The sequence below is a fragment of the Diorhabda sublineata genome, chromosome 7, assembly GCF_026230105.1.
Source record: "Diorhabda sublineata isolate icDioSubl1.1 chromosome 7, icDioSubl1.1, whole genome shotgun sequence".
Classification (NCBI taxonomy): domain Eukaryota; kingdom Metazoa; phylum Arthropoda; class Insecta; order Coleoptera; family Chrysomelidae; genus Diorhabda; species Diorhabda sublineata.
In genome coordinates, this window is record NC_079480.1 from 31687854 (window position 1) to 31712134 (window position 24281).

Sequence of the window (24281 nt, forward strand, 5' to 3'; positions counted from 1 at the left end):
TTGTAACAATACAAATTTTACAATAAATGTTATTGATGGGAAAAATTGGAAACATTTTCCGTGCGCTGTTCTAAAAATGACATCTTCTCATCTTTGTGGAATCAGGTGAAAACAAGATGTTTCCATATAATTATAATAAAAATTAATTTTTCTTTTGTGTCCAATAAAGTCGTGTTCAAGATACAATATAAATGAAACATGACTCTGCATTTTCAATATAAGCACTTACCTGTCTTATTAACTATGTGTAAAGCTTTGCAAACAAAATCGCATGTTCCGCTTGATTCCAAATTAGCGTCTTTCAGCTGGTATGCTACAGAACCATAAGTAGTTAGCGAAAGAGCAAGATTGATATTTTGAGTTTCTGTATTGTTGTGGTCTACGCATAATCGGCGCTGTTCATCTCCAGATACCTGAAAAATATTTTCATAACAATTTCCTATTTAATTTAACACATACTGGTTGTTAATTGTAAAACATACCATAATCTACAGACTGAACACAAATACGAAGTGATAGTTTTGTAATAAGTATGATTTTATCTTTGTACCAACCATAAAGATTCTAATTTTTTTCACAAAAACCGTTAATTTGAGATATATGAATTTACTAACGAAGTCTTTTTATTTTAAAGCGTAGAATCTAATGGTAAAGAGAAAAATTGCCATTTGAAAAAATTACGTTTTCGAAGTTTTTAGATACCACCATTTTCTGTACATCCTATATAAATTTTTGTCAAGATTTCCACAGATTTTGAAAGCTGTAAGTGTTATTTGTCCAAATCCAAAAAATATTAGACCTGACTCACTTAAACTTGGAAATATAATTTTTTTTGTGGAGTGCTGTATGTGTCCAAAAATGTTGAAAATGTGAAATAATGGTGAACTTTAGGCATAATATGCCTTATATAAAAATATATTGAAATTTTGCGTTCATTTCAAGAATTTAATAAAAACTATAAAAACTGTTTCAAATAACGATTCACACTTTTCGTGAAGGATCCTGTACATTTTGTATTTTGTACAAATGTAATGAAAAATATCCAACTGTCCCATTTCTAAATCCCCATTTTCCTCATATTTAAGACCAATTTCGTCCAGTTATTATTTGAAACAATCCAATGATGTTGCATCAACCAAAGCGATCACAACTGAATTGTTTCGAAAAATAACTGGACGATAGAAGTTAATTTGAAAAAGAAATAGTGTCGGGATGTTAAATAAAAATATATGAAAATAAATTTTATAAGTCTACACCTGAGAACTTCATTCTACGTTGTAGCCCGTATTGCTATGACGTCTAGTTCCTTTGGATGTTAGATTTTAATTATTTAAAATAATGTCCCAAGAAGTGTTTTCGAAATATCAGGGTTGTATGTTTCCAAATTGACATCAAATATAAAATTAAAGAAATAAGAAGCGACTAAACTTCATATAAATATATATTTCGCTATCATACCTGACTTACAGAACTACTAGCTCTTCTAGATCCATTTTCGCTCAATCCCGAGATTGCCGCACCGCTTCTTGATCCACTACCAACTCTGTAAGGCGATGTGCTTCTTACTCTGATACCTAGAAGATAAACAGTTTCTATTAGTAATATAATTAAACATCTAACCAATTCTCGTTTGGTCGTTCTTCTCATTTATGACAATGATGGTTCTCTTAATTGTAAGTCGGGGTTCAACTTTGCATATATATATACATTTAAAGTGAGTTGTATCGGGATCAGAGTTTAAAGAAACCAATAATTTAGAAGAAAAATGTTTAATAAAGTGTAAAAGATAATAAAACAATTTACATTATTATGAATGAAGTAACCTAAACCAAAGTTATTTTGATATCGAAAGCTTCATATATTCTAACAATGTTGCCTGAAGAGTTAAGTTTTTCTTCTTCCTCCTAGCATACCAATAATTTTTTATTCCCCGTTTTGTAGTAGTTCTTCATTAGAATCAATTTTTTTCTAAAATTTGTAACCCCTTTTCAATTGAATTGAGTCCTTTTGTTTAGTTTGATATTGTCATTTGATTTACCGATTCAACTGGTTCTAGCGAATCAGTTTGTTTAATGTCTTGGTCATACTTACGCATTTTTATAACCTCGTCAATTGTTAGTTCTTGATTGTGTGAATCTAGCAATTCTTGAACGTCATCATTATAGAGCTCTAAATTTAATTATTTGGTGATATCGACCACTTCTTCTATTATGCTATCAATTGGGTTTGTGAAATCTGATTCCAAGATTGTCTAATAATTCTTACAGCATCTAAAACATTGAATTGCTTGCAAAAGTCTTTAACAGAAAGCTCATTGTTTTGTCTAATAGCTTCATGTAGATGTGCGAATGCCTTATGTAGTAAGCTTTAAATGTTTTAATGACTCCCTGGTCCATTGGTTGAAGCAAACTGGTAGTATTTGGTGGTAAAAATATAACTTCCACACGTGGATCGAAATTAATTAGAGTAGTGGGAGGATGACCTGTTGCATTGTCAATTAGTAGCATCACTTTATATGGGATTTCGTGAAATTGGAAGTAACGTTCCAAATCAGGAATAAAATGTTGGCCAAACCATTCTTCAAAAAGAGAAGCTGTCACCCAAGCTTTCGCATTAGACTTCCAAATGATATGCAAAACTGCTTTGTATTCATTTTTTAACGTTTTTTGATTTTCTGAGTGATAAACTAAGAGAGGTTTCAATTTACTTGACGGCTTGGCGTTTTCTCTGCACGCGCGATAAAAGTTCTTTTAGACATTTTCTTCCCAAAAAGATTGGTTTTATCTACGTTGAAAATGGTTTTGCTAGTGTAGCCACCTTCATCTATCATTGTTTTGAGTTTTTATAGAAAGAGAGATGCAGCTTCTTTATCAGCGCTTACCGCTTATCCACTCTCTGCGATGCTAAGCCAATTACAACGACTCCTAAATCGGCTGAACCAGCCGTTACTAATTATATTCACTTTACACTCCAAAGACAGTGTTTTTCTTTTCTTGTTAGGTTCAAATGACTCATTTTTCGTTCTTTTAGATGACATAATTAGAGGGTATAATTAAAACGCACTGCGCACTTGAAACAAAAAGTGAGCAGATTTATTATCGTACCTGTCTAAAATAATACCTGGTTTGGCTTTCAAATATTTCGAGCATTTCATTTGCAGCTTGAGTTTTTCCCCCTTATTATTTTTTTTGTTTAATTTCTCATTAGTTTCGGAAGCTCTTCCAAATAGAAGAAGTTCTTATACTTAAGCTGTTCCACGCTAAACGGCTCTTTATTTGACCTGAATGTCCTTGCCATATGGAGAATATGGACCCAGTCATGCATAGTCAACTGCTATCTACCCCCATATAGCTGTGTCTACTCTCTAGGAATTTCTTTTCTCTTACAGCTAAGTAATATTTTGAATACGTGTCTGTCCGCTGCAGGTATCAGAGAAAAGTTACAGCCGGTGGAAGTTTACCTATATACCTCAAAAGACATGTACCAATTTCGAGACTTCCTCTTTTTCCATTTAGTTCTACATATATAACCTACAGTAGGATTTGAAGGTCAAAACTCTAGCAGAAGTAGTTAAGAAGAAGACTTTCGTAAATTTCGTTGAATTGTTCCTTTTTTTCTGGATCTACTATCTCAAATTGTGTACATAAATTGATTAGTTTGAGGGTGAAAAAAGACAGATTGTAATTCTTGCAGAATTTTCTTCCCGGGCTTCAGACTATTACCATCGCAAATCTCCTCCTCCTCCTTCTCTTCATACTTTTCCGCGTAGTTAGATTTCTCCACAGGAAAGCTTTGCATATGATTGGATAAGTTTGTTATTCTGCCACATAATAATGAAGTTTTTCAAGCAGAAATGACCAATCCTCGGAATCTAGTAAATGTATTTGCCATTTTTAATTCTGAAGGTAGCTGATTGAATAATTTTTTGGCATTGAAAATGATGGATTTTTGTACCAGATGTTAATTGAATGTCCAAACTTTTTCTTCTAGTAGGGTAACTATGAATAAATCTGTCAGTTGAGTTTTGAAAGTGTTTGCGAACAAATAAACGGATTCTAAAATAAAATGAGCGAGGAGAGTTGAAATTTTGTATTTTTCAAAATAGAATTTGCAATGCGTTCTACTACTTAAGCCATAAATGTTACGAATAGCTCTTTTTTGTGATTTGAAGATAGATTTGAGGTACAAATTACAAGATCCTTAGAAAAGCAAACCATAGCGAAAACAACGAGTAGTAAATTGTTAAAGCATTACGAAAATCGAGCTGTTTAGACACAGATTAAATGGCAAAACAAGCAGAGGTTGAGTTTTTCGTCAAAGTACAGACCATTGAAAAAACTTGATCGAATTTGAGGATCTCATTAAGTCATTGTTGAGTTTCAGAGGTTGTAAAACTGAACAACCTCTAAAACTCCTTTGAAGGATAGAACTGGAATTTTTTCATTGTTTAAATAGAGACCAGGACTTAATAGTTGAGATCTTTGTTCATGATAGAATCGGAATACTTTGTTTTATTGTTGGGTGCCCTTTTATCTATTTGATAATTGCTGACAGACGAACCTCTTTTTCCTTTAAGTTTGAAGGCATGTTCAACGACTTCTTTGATTATACAAGAAGTTAATATAAAAAAATCTCTGCGGACCTTACTCCTAATATACGTGATGATAACAAAGTCAATATTATCAAAGATATTTGACTATTATTCTCTAGATCTGTTTTCTGTTGATATTTTTGAGCAGGTTTCATATTATAAACAAGATTCATGGGTTCAGTATAAATCTCTTCGTTTCATGAGTATATGAAAGCAGGATAATGCCTTTGTCGATCATCAATTTTCATTATGCCTAATGTGCAAGTACAGTTTTTAATATTGGATCACTTAAGAAGGTGTCCAGCAAGATTCTTTGTTGGGACAGTTTCGTTTTCTATTGAATACGAAAAAGTCAGGCTATAAATTCTTTAATGCTCGTATAGTGATGCGAATGATACATCTTTGATGTTATCCTATAAGACTGAAAATATTTCTCAACAAAATTGTAGAAAAGTCTCGAACACATTCCTTGAATTGTATAATAAAAATTATATAAGGATGGCAATGAATGAATGAATAATTTATGTTAGTGCTGTACTTAGCCATTATACTGGTCACATTGCTGTTTATTAACCTATTTAATACGGATAACGTTCCGGCGCGCTCTTCGATTCCTTATCCTCTGACGGTGCGCGTGCCGGCACGCTCTTACCAATGACGGAGAGCGTGTCGGCGCGCTCTTTTTCCTCCACTTCACAACTCGACACCAAACTATCTGTTACAATAAAACGATTCAGCTTTGTACACTGTTTTGAAATCAGAAAGTGTGAAAGTGAAAGTGTGCCTTTTTTTCAGGTAAGTGAAACACATTTTTCGTAGAGTTTACTTTTGTTTTAACTAATAATTTTTAAATTCCACTTGTATATAAGTAAAATCATGTTGAAAATCAAATATGACAATTGAATAACTGAATCGTTAACATAAGTTGACATTTTTTCTAATTAAAAATATTTAATTTCAACATTTCGTACAGTCTATTTTATAAAACTATTTTTTATAAATAACTTCGCAAGTTGTATATGAAGATTCTTATAAATTGGACCAAACATTCATTTATTAGTTATTTTCCAAGTTTTGGGATATATTTTTCCTTAAAACATTCTGTTTTTATTTTTTCCGATTCCACTTTATCCCATTCTAACTTTTTAACTTTTAAGAACAATATCGTTTCTTTATTTCTCACAGTGTATTTTTGTTAATTTTTAATCGGTTTTTGGTTAGGTTAGAATACGATATAATCATGAACATCCCTCAGAGAAAAACCCTGGCCCGGTCTGTCCAAATAAACCCCCCTTGAGCTTAGTTGACTGTTTCGTAAGCTATCATGAAAATATGGAGTTGTAATTGCAGTACATAAGTGTATTATTTGTAAATATAATTTTGATTGAATTTATATATATTTTATGATATTAATTTTAGACAATAAGTCTACTGTTTATTGTAAATATAATTTTAATTTAATTTATATAAATTTTCTTATCTAATTTCTGTATATAAGTAAGTTTTTGATAATAGTTTTTAATTGTTAGTTTCGTTTCTCCGTCTTGGAACCAATAACGAATTAGTTACAAGGTAAGTCACGAAGTAGGCTACCCGCTACACAGGTGAACTGCTTCCTTTACCACTGACGGAGAGCGTGCCGAGACGCACCCGCTTAACCACTCGGGATTTTTTAATCATTTTTTCAATTCAAATTAATGATAGATCAAATAATTTGTATCAAGTTTTCCGTCAGAGCCAAAGGTTTATCTCAAATAGCCACGTACTCAGTGATAATTTGCGAAAATGGCTGCCGTATGGAATAGGTTAAAGTTATTAGTTGTTGATTATTTTTCGATGAAGTGCAGAAACGAACATTTTCGGCATATTTTCCTTTTTTTTCTGTGAAGAAAAAAAAGCTGTTACGGTTCACAAAGAAATATGTTGAGTTTATTGAGCTGGTTGCTGAGCTAAGCTGAATGGAAAATTGATGAGCAACGTTCTGGTCGGCCTATTGAAGTTGATAAAAACCAAATCAAAGTCTTAATTGAAGAGGATCATCACATAACTATTCGAGAGGCTGCAGTATTAATAAACAAGAATTTATATTTTTTTCTCACAACCAAGAAAATATATGTACTTTTGGTTGTACTTACCATTATCACTGCTGGCTCTTCTTTCTGTCACTAGAGGCTCATGAAATGTGAGTGTTAAACTTCCTCTTGGGCTTTTCTTCTCCGGATCATCAAACATACTTCTAGCAATACTTCCACGTGGACTTCTATTTTCATCTAGTTCCGGTCCAATGCTTCCTCTAGGACTGCGATCTTCATACTCGTCACCGTTATTATTTCTATTGGTCCTCTTCGGTAGGGTTTCAGATGAAACGTTATGACGATGACTTCGACCAGTTATAATACCTGCACAAAAGTGTGAAAAAAATCGAATTTGGAAAGCTTATCTTACAGAATTATTGTTCATATGATATTATTTCCATTTGTTAATACTGATTAGAAAAGAACCGTTCCAATTTCCGACTTGATAAAAAAGTAATTGGTTGAAAAACGAGAACAATCGGAAATACCGGTGACAGATTAAAACGATAAATCTCCAGTCCAGCTTTCATTGTAAAACCAAATAGAGTTTCAGTTAATTCACTTGCCTTTCTGTTTCATGAAATATGTGTAGCACAACACATTGGTAATATAGAAGGAATTTAAACGAAAATGGCATTTCGTTCATTCAGAAATTATTCTACAGAGTGAGTCATTTGGAACGTCACATAATTTACCATGTGTAAGAGTCCCTCGGGGCGGAAATCACGTGTCTACTAAAAAGTGTCAACTTTTTTATTATTATCTATATTATTAATTTGACAAAATATGCCGAAATACATTTTGTTTATGGTTTCTATAATAGTAATGGTAGAGGTGCTGTTAGAGAATATCACAGGAGATTGTCTGATCGTCGAGCTCCCAGTTATCCAATATTTGTGTCAGTTTTCAACAGACTGAACAGACTTGTAGATGACATTATTCATTATTCATCTGTTCAAATCAATCAGCGATTAAATCCTAGATATGAAAATCCACATTGGAATTGTGTAGAAGGATTAACAGTCATCGAGCAACACCGAATAAAACACTGTTTACAGATGAAGCCCAATATGAAGAAGACGAGATAAATGATTCCTTAATTCACATGTTTGAGTGGAAGAGAGTCCCTTTGCTATTTGAGAATGTCGTTCCCAGTTAAGTTTTCTGGTTAACGTGTAGATTAGTTTCATAAATGACTTAATTTTTTGATGGTTTTTTTAGATACCAAAGCGAATGTTCGAGAGATACACTTTCAGCATGATGGGGCATCCCATCCACTTTTACTGGAAGTTAGACAGCAGATCTACTAATTTCAATCCCGTTGATTACCATATTTGGGGCAATTAGAGCCTCTACTTCAAACACACAACAATTTGTTAATCAAATTCATAACATCTGTTCAAATTAATGCCTTATTAAATGAAAGGTCATTATGGAAGTTCTATGTTTGATAAGATTTGTTCGTTCAACAAAAATTTAGTTGAAGCGCGACAACTTTTTCGTTTATGTCGTATTCCTTGGTTATTTGAGTAGTTTGTTAATAATTTATTGCATTTAAGAATATATAATGAAGGGTGCAGTACTCAATACGAATCCCTTAATTGATTTTTCCAAAGCCGGTCATGAAATTTTCAAGTTCAGTTAATACCAGTGTACTGTATCATGAGTTTATTCAAAAAATCCTATAAATTGCTAAAGAAGAGGAGTAGTCTCATGATATATTCCTTTAGGAGCTCTAAATATGGTAAAAGTATGTAAATTCACTCACGATTCACCCTGTGTTCAGCCTACGGACTTTTTTAGTTTACAAATTATATATAGTTTGAAAAATATTTAATGATTCTGTCTTTTAAATTAAACTACTTCCTATTCAACTTTCATTACTTGTTTACACCAGACTTCAATAGGCGAACCTTTTGAGCTTCCCATAAAAAAATGAGCGAGCTTATTCTGGAAATAAATCTTCCTTTTATCATATTTATTGTGGAGAAAGTTTTCAAGAAGATTCCAGAAATTGGTGGGAAATTGAGGAGGAGCCCCATTACGAATGAACCATACGTATTTTTGAACTGTGTTGTTAGAATTATCATCAATATATTCGAATTTATTTGAACTGGTGAGTACTTATGAGAAAAAATGAGCAGGTTTTTTTGCATACTAATCTTTTCTCTTGCCCTATAATAGTAGTCTAAGATCAGTTTTTTATAACGAAATAGTGCAAAAAAAATTGAAATTTCAGGTCGCAGCAGTTGAAACATCTTATGAAAAGATCACAAAAATATTCCCATAAAAAAGTTACTTCTAAAAGGAGCAGTTGTAGATACAAACAAATTAAAAACGAAGTTAGATACCAACAATTGGAAATTAAATTCATTAAACTGTTAATTTAGAATGGATCACACTTTATTTCGTTAATTTTTTCAGTTTATTCTACTAAATTTCTAGTATTCCAATTGTATCCTCAATCTCATACCTCCATATTTTCATTCATGACTATAATCTATTTCTAATAGGTTTGAAGCTACTTCTTGGTCTTAATGGTAATTTAGACCTGGACAGTTATTTACTTCGTCGCATACTTCAATCGACTTCTATTTTATTAGGTCTTTTTGATCTTTATTTTGTCAACAGTTTTTTCTTTAGAAATATTCTACTTTACCATTCGTCCTTGTTTAGAATACGACTTTCACCTAGAGATGAGGAATATTATGATTTGTTTTTCTCTATAAGCTCTAACTTCTAGCTTCCCTAATCTCATTTGCAAATGTTTCAACAACATTCGAACACATAAGACTGTTTATTTGCAACCCTCATTAGGAGTATTGGGTAAAACCAATACACACTTGGGATCTTATTTGTAAAAGATATTTAAATATATGGGTAGAGCCCTTGGTGAAACCTAATCCTAGATTATTACGATCCCTTTTGTCGGATATTTGTCAACTCTCAGTGGATAGAAGCTTGGCAGTATTTTATGGTTGATAGGATAAGTATCTTTTCTCAAATTATATACCATCTAGAGAACTAACATTTCTCAACAGTTGAGGTTTTCGAAATTTGCTTTTTTTTTAGGTTTACAGAAAAAATATCCAGTTTTTTCAAATAATTCAGTCTATGTGTAAAGTATGCAGGTACACATAGATATGTGTTTATATTTTCTAGTAGTACGCTCTGTATATATTTCAAATTTTTTATGATCAATTGAAATACAAAATACCGGAACTTTCAGTTGCATCCATTTTTTTAAAAAGTTTCGCAATCATTCACAATAATTTGGAACGTTATGAATTCTAAATATAGTTTTATGAACGAGTTCACGAAATGGGTCCGTAGGCCTGCCCTGTCCAGCTAAAATAGAATTTTAAAATTCGGCGAATTAGCGCGGCGTATTTCAAATTTTTGATAAATGGCGGAAGCGCTTTTGATGTTCCCTCTTAGAACTTTTTATTATAGCGGTTTATTCACAGTATTTCTTTCAAATAATTTCAAGAAAATCTACTCATTTATTCCTATTTGTAGAATTCTATTTAGGTATATAAATTATTTGTGTAAACGCAGTTGAGTTAATTTCAAATAAATAGTCGAAGTGAAAAGCACGAATTGGTGAAAATTGGTGAAAATATTTTTCTATTTGCAATGGCTCATCGATCTGCTATTAATACTTCCACCGGAGAAACTTCTGCAAAAATTCTCTTTCGACGTGAAATGAGGCTTCCTTGTGACCTTAATTTGGCTGTCCATTTAAGGGTGGATAGTTTATTTGTAATATGAGATATGATTTTGTTACAATGACAAATGATGGCCTTGATATTGAAAATTTTTTCCTAAGTATGGCTCGGACTGGGGTGATTTTTCTTTGAGGCAGCCTTCGCTAAGTGTATAAACATAACGCTGTTGAGTTTCAGTGATTGGACGGAATGTGCAGATCATTTAGTTAACAGTGGAAGAGCCTTACTTTCACACCGGGGCACTATTTCGTTTTTGAATTCGAGATCAGAGGACAGGAACTATTGTATATGAAAGTATTCTGTCATATGTCCAAGTTATTGTATGACCAAAAAAGGTATTCCTGGAAGAAATTAGTAGTCACGTCTCTCAACGAGATATTTATGGATTTGCAATCCAGATCCTGTAGAAACAACAATCGAATTAGATGATAAAGCGAGGTGGGGAGCTTTTGAACGACAAGTCCAATAAAAATTTCTGTTTAAATGGAAAACATAGAATGACAAATTTTGCGCCATCTAAAATACAACCGGTTTGATGTAAGAATATTTTTTTCAACCACCAGATATCAAATTGCTTCAATTTATTTAGACGTGGTCTGAAGTTTAATTTTATTTAAGAACGTTGTTAATTACTAAAGAAATGAACATGATTAATAAAACTCCTTCACTTCTTGACTGGTAGCAGTAGAAAACATTTTCACACAATTTTTCCTGAACACCTCCGGTTAAATTCGTTACTCAACGTGATTAAAATGCATATTTTCCGTTGTAAATGACGAAAAAAGCTTTTTTATTATATCATATCTAGAAAGGAAGCTTGTATCACTTCAGTTGTCTCCTAAATTAACACAGTTTTCGGTAAATAGTCGTATAAAGTTCAGAGGTTAATTTAATCCTATTATTCACTACCGTTATCAGTTGGATATAGTATGCGTTGTAGTCAACTCAGTTATTTTATCGATTTTACATGTGCACAACATATTTTTATTCGTAAATTAATCGTGCTTTTACACCTTTGGTAAATAAAATCATGCAAAACAATCAGTGTATCTACTCAAATAATTTCATTCCACTACCTATTTCTGTCAAAATTATTATACTTTTGATAAATTTGTTAATTATTCCACTTTTTTAAGATTATCAATAAAGACATTTCCCCTTTTTTTGTTTGACACTTGATTGTGGCTGTACACTCTCGAGCGAGTGCTATTGCCAACTCTCTCCAGAGAGGCTCAACTACGAGCGCTACCATGTTCACTTCCATATGTTCAGTTGCGGTTTCCAATGTCGAGAGGATCAATAGATTAAAAGAATCTCCCGCTGTTACACAGATTTCAAACATTTTGATTTCTTTGTGAGTGTACTCTGAACGTTGCCATTTAAGAGTCCTACTTTTTCCTCAGTATAAATTGAATCTTATAAATTTTTTTTCACATATTTAAATCGTTATTGAAACTTTGCAGTCACAAGTTTTTTTCGCAACCTAGACACTAAAGCGCGGGAGAAAGGGAGAGAGCATAGCGTTGCTCTCGACTCCCTCGCGAGACCATCCTAGACTCTTCGACTCCTTGGGCAGGAAAAACCGACACGGGGACGATAGCGGGCGAGACATACCAATTGCGAGAGTGTACAGGGTAGCTCGCTTCGCCTCGGTATGGATCAAGTCGATGAATAAATGTCATATGTAATGTGATATTTATCTATAAAAACGACCATAGAATTTATTCTGTGCACAATATTCTTTTATAGGAATGGGATGTTAAAACTGTCTAACTTTAAATGAATTGAAATACTAATAGATTGTACAACGTTATACAAGAGGAGTCATGATGAATTTCACATATTTGTATCATATGTGAAGTCCCTCTGGGAGAATATCATGTGGCTTCTAACAAGTGTCAACTTCTCTTCTTTATTAATTTGTGAAATGAACCACAAATTTTAGTTAGCTATAATGTTTACAAATCTCATTTCATTTTTCAAATTCTGATACAGAAATACATATTTATTCTGTGTGTACTAATGTGTAATGTGTAATAATAGTAATGGTGAAACTGCTGCTCTACAAGTAGAATATTAAAGGAGATTTCTTGTTCCTCGAATTCACAGTCATCCAGTATTTGGATGAGTAAGTAAGTGCAGTCTAACAAAAAGTCTTCTGTACCCATATAATAAGTTGGACAGGAGACGATTCACAGATGAAACCCAATTTACTAAGGATGGCATAAATAATTACCATAATTCCGACAAGTGTCGGCTGAAAAAAATCCCCATGCTATTCAAGAATGTCTATGTCAAGTTTATTGTACAAAATATTTTGCCAAACAAAAGCGTTGATAAACAAAGAATGTATTTTTGGTATGATGGAGAGTTTTACTGACAGAGAGACAACATCTAAATAATAGTTACGGCAAGAGGTTGATAAAATTTCATCGCTTCAATATTCGTTGATTACCATATTCTGGGATCATTGCAGCTAATTTATACAGATAATATTGATAACGGAAAACAATTAATTAGAAGAATTTTACTTTTTTAACGAGGTAGATTGCAAAAATCATGATACTACGTGCCCAATCATTCGAAAATATAAATCCGACATCGTTTTCAGACCCATTAAATACAAAAATAAACAATTCTTAACAAAAATGTGTAGGGGTTCCATTTTGATAATCTTCTTTGAATTATTCTTGTTTTGTGCAATTATTGCAGTTCCTATTTATGCCCTTAAGTACATAATTTGAGTTATTGGTTCGAAATATTGCTCGTTACTGTTATCGTTACTATATTTTTGACGTTTGCTGAGCGATTCTACATAAGGAAGATGTATGTAAAGTTCCTCATGATCCATCCTGTATAGCACAATTTTTGAAACACTGGAGATGCAGTTACTCCAGTTATGTCCAAATAAAAGATACTTTACTGCATAGATAGTTGCAGGACAGTTGTAATATATTTAGTTACTATAAAATATCCCCAAGGGCTGCAAACTGATATCAGGTAATGTCGTAGGTCATTAAATATGTCAATTAGAAAAGCAGCCATATGTTATTTATATTTCAAGTATACATATAAACCTCTCAAACTCCTATACTGTATGGTAGTAGTAAATGATATAAAATCAATTACAAAATTAAAATAAGATAGAGTATTGTCTATAATCAATGTTGATATCGATAATCTTCGAATATTGAAGGATTCTAGATTGTTCCTGGCCTCCAAAAGACTTTTTTCAGTCTGGTTCAGTATTACTTGAAACATCAGAGTATTCCTGATATTTCGTGACCTCCAAAAGACTTTGTACACTCTGGTATACTACCACTTTATATTGACCCAGTCCTTTAAATGACTTTTTTTTTGTCTAATTTAGTACCATTTTGAATCCCAAAGGATTATAGAATTGTTCTTACTCTCCAAAAGATTTTTGTTCAGTCTGATTTGGTAACACTTGGAATATCAGAGAATTTTGTATTGTTCTAGTCCTCCAAATGACTTTTTTCTGTCTAATTTAGTACCATTTTGAATATTAAAGGATTCTAAAATTGTTGCTTCGTCTCCAAAAAGCTTTTCTTTAGTCTGGTTTACTACCACTTGGAATATCAGAGGATATTTTATTGACCCAGTCCTCCAAATAACTTTTTTTCTGTCTAATTTGGTACCATTCTGAATATAAAAGGATTCTAAAAATGTTCCTGGTCTCCAAAGACTTTTCTTTAGTCTGGTTTACTACCATTTGGAATATTAGATGATTTTTTATTGACCCAGTCCTCCAAATGACTTTTTTTGTCTAATTCAGAACCATTTTTAATATCAAAGGATTCTAAAATTCTTCCTGGTCCCCAAAAAGCTTTTCTTTAGTTTGATTTGGCACCACTTGGAATGTCAAAGATTTTAGATCATTTCTGTGTTCCAAAATACTTTTTTCAGTTTGGTTTCGTACCACTTTCCTGCAGCTAGGAAGCTATAATAAGCGTCGGACTGCTATAATTCCAGCCATTGCAAAGGTCATAGAGAAAGTCGTTAATCAGCAAATCTGGAGATATCTTGAGTCTACTAACATCATCAGCGACCATCGTAGGGACGTATGGACTGAATCTATAGATAAATATAGAGAATTCAAAGCAATCGTATTGGACATATCGAAGGATTTTGACACGGTTTGGTATGACAACTTTCTAAATAAATTGAGATCGTACGGTTTGTCGTTTTCACTTATCGGCTGGCTTAGTAGCTTTCTGAAAGACCGATTCTTCTAAGTCGCTATCGATAGTCGTACTTCGGAAAGGTTTAAGGTCAACGCTGGTATTCCCCAGGAATACATCTTATCACCTACTCTTGCACATCAATGATCTACTCGAAAAAATGCAAATAGAATCTATAACTTCGTCTATGATAGCACACAGGTATCGTTGTTAAAATCAGCGAGCTCAATAAACTCGGCTACTACCCAAATCCGTAGGTCTCAACAGATAATCACCATCACTACCGATCTTGAAAACGTTCTGAACTGCAGCTTAGAATTTGGTCCTATCTGGACATAAAATATCATCATCACCGCAAATTTTCTTGTTAGATGTTGAGGTAAGTAGTAATACTTCCTGGGATGGTTACGTGGCCGATTTGGCTAAAGCAGCTTCACAAAAAACTAAAGCCGAAAAGCTGTATAATCTGCAACAGCTTCTAATCCTTCACAAGGCCTAGATTCGTCCATCTTGAAGATGCTCAACTCAATACACTACGATTCATAGGCGATCCAGAGTTGACCAGAAACTTGAACAGCTTAGAGTACAAAAGGAAGGTCGCCGAAATGATTCTGTTGCACCGATACTTTCAAGCAGATGCTTTTCTGAGCTATTCAACATAAAACCACCTAGAGCAGTATTTGCAAGATCTAGTCGACTGGCAGACATGTGAGTTCACCCGCAGACGCCCAGAACTTTGCCTGTGGAGTCAGTTACTAAGGCACGTCTTTCTTTTCCGATTACTACAATCTAATTAAGTTCATGATCAATATCCACAGACATCTCCTCATGGCAGGCATTACTCGAATTATTCGAATGTAAAAAATTAATTTTCGTGTGTTTTTTTACTTAAAAATAAACTTAGAACATCATGAGATTCTACATTGTTCAACTCCAAAATTTTATCTTCATTCTGTTTTGATACCAGAAGTATCGATGTTGTTATTGCAATTGTACAAGTTTTTCCAGTTATAATGTCACAATAACATAGAGAACAATCGAAAAATAATAATCGATTATTGTCGATTACTCAAGCGGTATTCGTTACTATTATAAAATGAGTTTCAGCGTATTCAGATGCATCAAAGATCCAACTTGAATGTATTCCGAAGATATTTATTGCGATTTCATAATGTTTTTTGATATTTTTAGTAACTTCAAAGATATAATCATTTTTGAATCCACTAGCTTTATATTTATTTGTTTCTAAAAAATTCATAAAGATTGTATAATGATGATTTGGGGAAATAAAGCATCTAAGACGATTAAAATTTCTCGTTTTGTCATGCCACCCTGTTTTTTCAAATATTTGACAATATTCTCTTTCGTAAGCAATCAATATAGTCCTTACAAGTTTTGTACACGAAAAACGTTGTCCGATTATTTATCGGAAGCTCAATCGAGTTGATTTATTAAAATTCAAGTGTCGCGTCACTTGATGCGTGAACGTTTCATAAAAAAATAACTCAAGCGAGCATCTGGATGACACGTTTTCAGACAGAAGTCAGTGGATCAAGATATTTTACGTTGGTATAGTAAAATAGAAAGAATATCTCGAATAGTTGATTTTATGTGAACGTGTTCGACATTACAAACCATGAGTTTGTTTTGTTAAAACATTTGTAGAATATATTTCCATTTTTTTCATAAAATATCATAAATACTCAACAATTGGGGAAATAAAGGCACATTTTTCCAAGTCGAAACATCAATTAATGTATAAGTTATTCATGTATCACGACAGAAAAAAAAATCCTTTTCCCTTAAGCCGTTTTCATACGTATGCGGTTCAGTTGCGTTCGGTTAGTTTTCGATATACGGTTTTCGCAAAGCTTATACAGTGTCATTCACGGGAAACGGATGTTTTTAACGTGGGAGGGGCACGTGACTGTTATCTAACGTTTTCTTTGTTCATAACATTTACATTCCAGTGATTGAGATGGAGCCGTGAACGCTAGACCAACGCTTGTACACGTATGACAGTTTTGTGCGAAATGACGAATCCGTCTGCTGTTCAGCGAGATTTCCGCCGTCAGTTTAATATCGTCGTAATATTGTCGTAATAAATATTGCCCATAAACTTTGATTTTGTTAAGAAATATCTCAAATAAACAAATACTTAATTGGAATCAGTTTCAAGTTTTTCATCACTAAATATGCATCTCAACTATTCCACCGTTTCTTTATAAACAATTAATTGTTTTATTAGAAAATACTTTCATTATATATCTAATAATAGCTTCCTGAATTGTTCTTTCTAATTGATCAATATTGTCGAATTGTTTGTTAGGGTACAGAAAGTAAATTTCATAAATCTTCCTTATACTCATTCATTATTCGTTTGCAGTAGATATTCTAGAACAAATCTGGTATTATAACATGGTGCCCCATCATGGTACCATGTGCGTTGTCTTTCGTTCAGAATTCATAGTATTCCTGAAAAAAAAAGGTCCAAATATTCTGTCCTTGATTATTCCACACCATACATTTGTTTTAAAACAATATTAGTCGCGACAGTAAAATTAGTGTCGTTCCACCAGCTGCAATGTTGTGAGGTCATTGTCCCGTTAAAAGTAAACGTTGTTTCGTCCGAAAAAAGTATGCACCGTTCTATATAACGATTATCTTCTAGCACCCTTTGGAACCAAGTACGAAATCCAAAACTTTTATTAAAATCTTCGGAATTTAGAGTATGAATGAACTGGGGTTTGTAAGGTTTAAATTTGTTAGATTTTAATATCTTCGCAACTACATCTTTACTTACATCAAATGTGGCCGACCTTTTCCTTATCGAATCTACTATTGAGAGCATTATTTGGTTTTGAATATCTTCAGTCGCGATCCATGACTGATGTTTTTTTCTGAATTTATTATCGACAATTCTATCTCTCCTGAATTTTTTCTTTATTTTACAAAATGTACATTTTTATCGGGATGTCTGTTATTGAATATTACTGCAGCTCCTCTACAGGTTTTATAGTTATCTTCGACAATTAGTAAAATTTCAATTTTTTCGTCAAGAGTCAATTTCAACCAGTGGCGTAGCTAGCTAGGGGCTAGGTGGGACAGTGCCCCGGGGCCCTCAAGCTCAGGGGGCCCTCGAATCCTTACCAGAAATCTCGATCGAGCTGAACTTTTGGAAATTTCTCCCATTTTCAAAATAAATATGACAGGCTGCAACCACCTTCAATGATTACAACACAGTTGAGAGAAATTCAAAAGTTATGCCTAGGGAATTTCCCTAAATTCTTTCTGTAGATTGGCAGTGTTTTCAATTTGATTTGATTTATTGTTTATTTCAGTTAAGATTTTTTTTCTGAGAACGGTTAAAAAATTAATGCTGTATCTGGAGTAAGTGAGCTAATGCCAATAAACTTTCTTGTACTGGTCAATATAGTGGTTCAATTATATTTGATTCTACCACACATATTGATGTCCGTTAAGTCAATAAATCGTGTCAAATCTATAGATTTCGGATACAGCTGATTGTATAACACAAAATATCGTGAAAAAATGTCACCTGCAGTAGGTACATTAATTCAGGTCTGCGGGCAGGAGATCGTTCATGGTCTCTACCATTAAATGTGGTAACAATAACGATGATAATTTTTTTTCCGACACTTGTAGCATATCATTGTGTTTCTCTTTCCTTTTATTTTACTTTCAACGTCGTTAGTGAATAGTGAGAACCTACTTAGTCGAGCAAAATCTAATTTTGTATTGTTTAAATAAATTGGGAAACTAAAATTATGGTGGAAGGAAGAAACCCAGTGGTTTGCCCAAAAAAGTTTTTTATTTTGTCAAAATATTTCCATTGATAGTGACTCAAATAATATGGTAACTGCATTGTTAGTTGGGAAGCCAATTGAAGAAAATTCGACAATGATTGCAGTTGGAGATACCTCTGCCGCCGATCATGTGAACGTGGGTTTGGAGGAACCACAGACCTCTATATTTTTCGAAAATGTGTACGACAAATCTTCTTATGACTTGGGAAACTTCACTATTTAAATAAATTATAAAAGGAAATAATGAGCAAATATGGAGTGCTAGAATGCAACCTAACGGAAGTATTTACAGCAATGTTATTATTCTTTACAATTCCTGTCACTTCTGCAGCAGCTGAAAGGTCATTTAGCAAATTAAAAATAATAAAAAACAACTTGAGAAATAATATGGGCCAAACTCGATTCCGACATTTATAGCTAATAGCAATTGAAAACAAAACCGCATAAAACCTGGATTTAAACGAAGTCATTAATACTTTTGTGAAAACTGAAGCTAGGAGAAAATTGTAAATATAATTGTTATTTAGTCAGTTGGTAGGCCCGATTTGTTTATTAGCCAAACCTACACCAAGTATCAATTGTAATTTATGTTGTTACTGCTTAATACTTTTATTACCTGCCCTGCAGTGCACAAAAAAGAGCTTAGCATTATCAAAGTATTTTCAGTTTACATAGCAGTGGGGCCCAATTTTTTAATTTGCCCCAGGGCCCTTGGTAACCTAACTACGCCACTGATATCAACGGCATTTTCAATTTCAATGCACATTAACTAGATGAAATGTATTATTTCCTTCTCGAAAGCTTTTACTTTCGTTAAAAGAAATGTCATGGTCAGAGTCACCAAGATTTTAAATTGTTTCGTTTATTTTTGTGAATTATATCCTCTGTTGGGTATTACTTATTTATTACTGATTTAAATTCACTGCTAAAATATTTCAAATCAACAAATGAGAATTTAAGGTGTATTTACTTGTTAAATAACATAAAAGTTGACGTGTTTCACAATTAAAATTCGCAAAATTTAAGTTGAATAAAGTGGTCAAAATATTCCTATTAATCTTTTGTAATTTGTGGACACCCTGTACATCTAATATCAAATGTGAATACCTGAATATTATTATTTTCGAAAGCAGAGACTTTCATAAAGAATAACGTTTTCGCATTACATAATCATTGGAACAAAAATAGAACTGCAAAATTTGATGAAAATATTCCAGAATTATTTTCATAGAAACGTTTTTGCGTGTATTCAATTAAAACAATTGATTGAATTAAGCAGTAAAATTGTGTGAAGAGCTTCTTATATGTAATTCTGCTATTTAGAATTCGTGTCTATTCTCAGCTTTGAGTGAAAATCCAAATCGATACATCGATTTTAAGCTTCCCACAACGTTCAGATAATTTATTTTATTATAACGACAACGATCTTATCTAGGGAATTATGTACTACTATTCCTTTTTAGGAATTCTCGTGTGGAAGGACCTATTATTAAATAAGGTCAACGCGTAGTTACTTCGTTTCGTTTTCCTTCGTTGTTGTTTATCCATTTGGTATCATTGGATCAAGTTTCAATATGTTGATAACAATTGGAAAGATAGATTTAAACCGAATCCAAGTTAACTTTTCTTTAAAATTACACCAAAAGGAAAGAATTGAAGTTTCCGGAGTGATTTACGGATATCAAAATAAGTTACTGTAAGTAAAAACCGTTTTGAGATGTAGTTTTCGATATATCCTTTCGAACAATATGAAAATTTAGTAATAAACCAGATATCTCTACGTGTAGGGTTAGATCAGATAAACGAATCTACATTTTTAATGTGTAGTGTAAAAGCATTATATTGTATTTGGTCGGATATTGCGACTCTAAATTTTGACATGTGAAGATTATTTTAACTGTTGGTAATGGTCATTTTTATTTCGATTTCAATATCGAACACGTGGATATAGATACCACAAGTAATAAATATTGTACATTAATGGTTTATGATTTATATAATGCATCGATTCGTGAATTACAATTACAATTTATTTATACTTCTCCAGCAGCTTCAGCAGATTGATTTAAATTAAAGTAGAAACGGTGAAGGTGTTACAGATAAAAACGACGTGATGTTCTAATACGTAGTGCGATACTGCTGCAAGATAATGCCTAAACGATGAATTAATTGAGTTGGGAAACACTAGAACATCCTCTTCATAGTCCCGATTTGTCATCATTATTTATTTGGTTCATTGAAAGAACCACTTGGTGAATGTGATTCGAAAGTAATTCGGATGAAGAATTCTTCGTGCGCAAATAGTTACAAACCAAGAGATTTTCACGAAAAAGTTTCCGGTGAGATGACAAAAGCGTATAGAGTTTGAAGGAGACTATCTAGAAAAACCGTCAAAGACATCAGCTCGACAACTTAATAATGAAATTGTTTATAGAGAAATTTTATTGTTGGATGTGGCATGCCAGACCTGATCGAAAGCCTTCTGGAAAATCATGAAGATGGCAGAGGTGCACTGAATTTGGTTCATTGCTTTGGTCAAGATAATTTTAAGATTGGTGATGGTGTTCGGGCCTGAATTCGAGTTGAATTGTGCTTGGTACAGAAGTCCCAAATTCTGTCCTTGATCAAACGTTCAAAGACTTTACCAAAGACGCTGATGAGTGAAATATAGTGGTAAAATTCAGTTTCTGTTGTGTCTTTGCCGGTCTTGGGAACGAGAACTGTGTTGGCGGATTTGTAACATTGAGGAAAGTAAGAATATACCAAGCAAGCGCTAAATAGATCGCAGAGCTTGGGAAAGGCTGTCTCTGGTAGATTTGTCATTGCCTGCATGAGATTCCGTCCGTTCGGGAGCACAGTTCTTTCCAGCTCTGCAAGCCGACCTAAGGACATCGACTGTGAAGGGTGCGAGAAGTGGAATGTTCTCATTCAAGTGGGTTATTCAGTGAGGACTCTGGGTGAAGAAATTGGTTTCATCAGCAAAGGAACATTTAGATGCTAATCACTTCTTTTATTGGAATTGGTCCCATTTCGTACACGTCAAACGATGTAATGTGTGATGATGTGATGTTTTGCATGACAATGTGCCTACTTACCATCATACAAATCAATAGTGAGCTAACTGAACTATTTCCTGGAAGATGGATTGGAAGAGATATTCCAGTACAGTAACCACCAAAGTAACCCGATTTTAGAGAAATGAACCCACTTTTATGAGATTATATTAAGATTGCAGTGTGAAAAATACCTCCCAGAACAAGGGATGACGTGATGGATATGTAATTCTAAAGAAATGCTTCGTAATGTGAAGAGCTTTTTTAATTATAAGATTGCAAATAATTTTATTATGTGCAAAATAATTATGGCTATAATCCCTTAAATTTTCAAATAGATAGGTATTGCAAAGGAAAAAGGAGGTATTTAGATGTCCATACACATTTTTTTGCTACTAAAAACTTGTTTTTTTCACGTCATCTCGAAGTTTAGGAAGTGTGAACAACCTGTATCAGATATGTAGTGAAAAAACTTTCTTCCTTCTTTCAAGAGTATTTATAATTTATATCTAATGAGAAGGAGCTCTCATTATATCTTACAAATACGTAGTTTTAAAAACATTAGAAAGTTGGATAGTAACAGAAATGCATCAATTAAAACAGGAGAGCGTAGAGACGTTAAGGCTGCTAAGCAAACCAACTTTATAATCAATGTAACTTTAATTTGAACAATTATTTATTGTCGTTGGATTTCTCATCAAAAGTCACTTGATAATTCCATATATGGAGGTTTGGGAATAGAAGTTGAGAATACAAATATATCATTTTTATTAACGCTGTCTCGGTTTTGTCAGTCTTATCTAATGTAATGCGTAATTATAAAAACAGTTCATTCATTCATCATAAAGTTATTCTGTCTAGGCACACAAAAAATATTTATGATATAAGGATCATAATAACCAAGCTAGATAACGTGGCGTGTGCCTTAATGATTGTTTATGATCCAAATTTCATCCAAATTGTATAGTCCAGTGCAATTAGCTATCAAAAATTGGAATTATCGAGTAAAATAAAAAAATTTTTATGTTTTTTGGTTGAATTTTTTATGTTAGATACCAAATATTTGCTCTATAAAAATGTCCGTTGTTTCAAGAATTCGACACATGCAAATTTCAAGAAAAATTTTGTTGATATTAATATATTGGATGTTTTATTGCATATGAATTGGATTATAGTGGAACAAGAACTAAAATAGTTATTATACAAGCTTTATAACACACTATTTTGTTGCATGCGTTTTTTAGAGCACGACGAGTTCAGCCAAATGTGTGTCATGGGGAACTTTACATTTTTCTACCATATGTGACTAAAAACTGCCAACTCTTCTTTTTTATTAATTCATCATTGTAAATATATTGAAAAAGGAATTTCAAGATCCCCTTCTGGTCTAAAAATGACTTTCTGAAGTTATGATTTACGAATGAGTTCGGAGTCATTGTATTTTGCGCTGATTTGCTGAGTATTTCCGGCCCTTTTTGAGCCCACAAACCAAGATAATCTTGAAGTAGACATTAAAATGAACAGAATGAAAAAATAATGTTACGTGATGAAGGAGAAATTTCCTCCCTCAAAACACACTTTAAAAAAAGACTTTCCTTACACTTAATGTAAACCATTTCTACGCAAACGCAAACCTTGCTTCCTATAATTTTCAACCATTAATTTTCATAGAAAAATTACATGCACGGTATGAGGAGACTTTTTAGATTGACAGCTCTTGAACTAATAGGGCTCTGATCGTTAATTTGAAGCAGTAAAGCTTTATATCAAAGGGCTGAGAAGTAAAAAGAAAAGTATGATTAACGTGACCATTTATTTTTTCAATCAAAACGGGCATTGGTTCATTTAGGTTAATTAACAGGTAGTCAATGAAAAAGAAACACTTTTTTTAGAGTTATTTATTCAGAAAAAGTCAGTTAATTTAAAAGTTACAAATTAAAAAATATATATACCCGAAGCGTTTAGTTATATTTATATTTATCAGAGGAACAAATTTGCTTTAATATAGCTGGTGACGATTTTAACCAAGAATAAAATTCTTGGCATGTTTTTTTATATTCACCTTAACTATCAAAATCGCCTATAGAACTGAAATTTGTAATTGGATTTTCTCAGATATCCACAATTTCTTCATCATAGAAAATATTATTTCTACTGGAGCATTTGTAGCAAGCAAATATAAAATATATTCAATTAAAATAGAAAAGTTTTCATACTGAAGATTGTTGAAGTTTTTTAATACTTCCACCCAACGAGTTTCCGTGGAAACATTTAGATTATTCCATTCGGTATCTTTCTGCGATGTAATCTAGTTTCATATTAACAAAAATTTGTCAAAAACGTCTGCATATTTATTACAGTCAATAAATTTCTTTTCAATTAATACATTTGAACGTCTTCCCATGGGTGGCCTTCTTTGAATCTGCCCTATAAAATATTTCCATTTCTTTGGTAAGAAAGCAAGTCCACTGCTCTAGATATTCACGGCTTGTTCCATAAAATTCTCTGGCCGCTTTTTTCACAAACTCTTCATCTATGTCAGTAACAAACTTTCGATTCCACTATTAATTGATGGGACCATGATTTCTTTTGTAGCTTAAATTGCTGATAGCGTCTGATCTTCCAGTTCCTATACAGCTTGATGAAAACTTGTTAATTGATCGTGTGAAAAATAAAGCCACAATTCGGAATTGGGATCTCCAAAAGAATTTTAGTAACAGGGGACATTTTTGAATGCTTAAAAAGTAGTTTTTTTAATGGCCGATACATTTTTAAAACCCTTTCCAAGGCACGCTTAATAGCAAG

General features: G+C 32.9%; 1 protein-coding gene across 1 annotated transcript in view; it reads right to left on the minus strand.

The window, feature by feature from the left end:
- Positions 1-24281, minus strand: part of LOC130446641 (uncharacterized) — a 117086-nt gene that overhangs the window by 18061 nt on the left and 74744 nt on the right. Inside the window, exons 5-7 of the mRNA XM_056783009.1 lie at positions 6727-6990; positions 1459-1574; positions 230-413 (exon numbers count right to left, since the gene is read on the minus strand). Coding sequence (XP_056638987.1) covers positions 230-413; positions 1459-1574; positions 6727-6990 — 564 coding nt within the window. The remainder of the gene's footprint in view (positions 1-229; positions 414-1458; positions 1575-6726; positions 6991-24281) is intronic.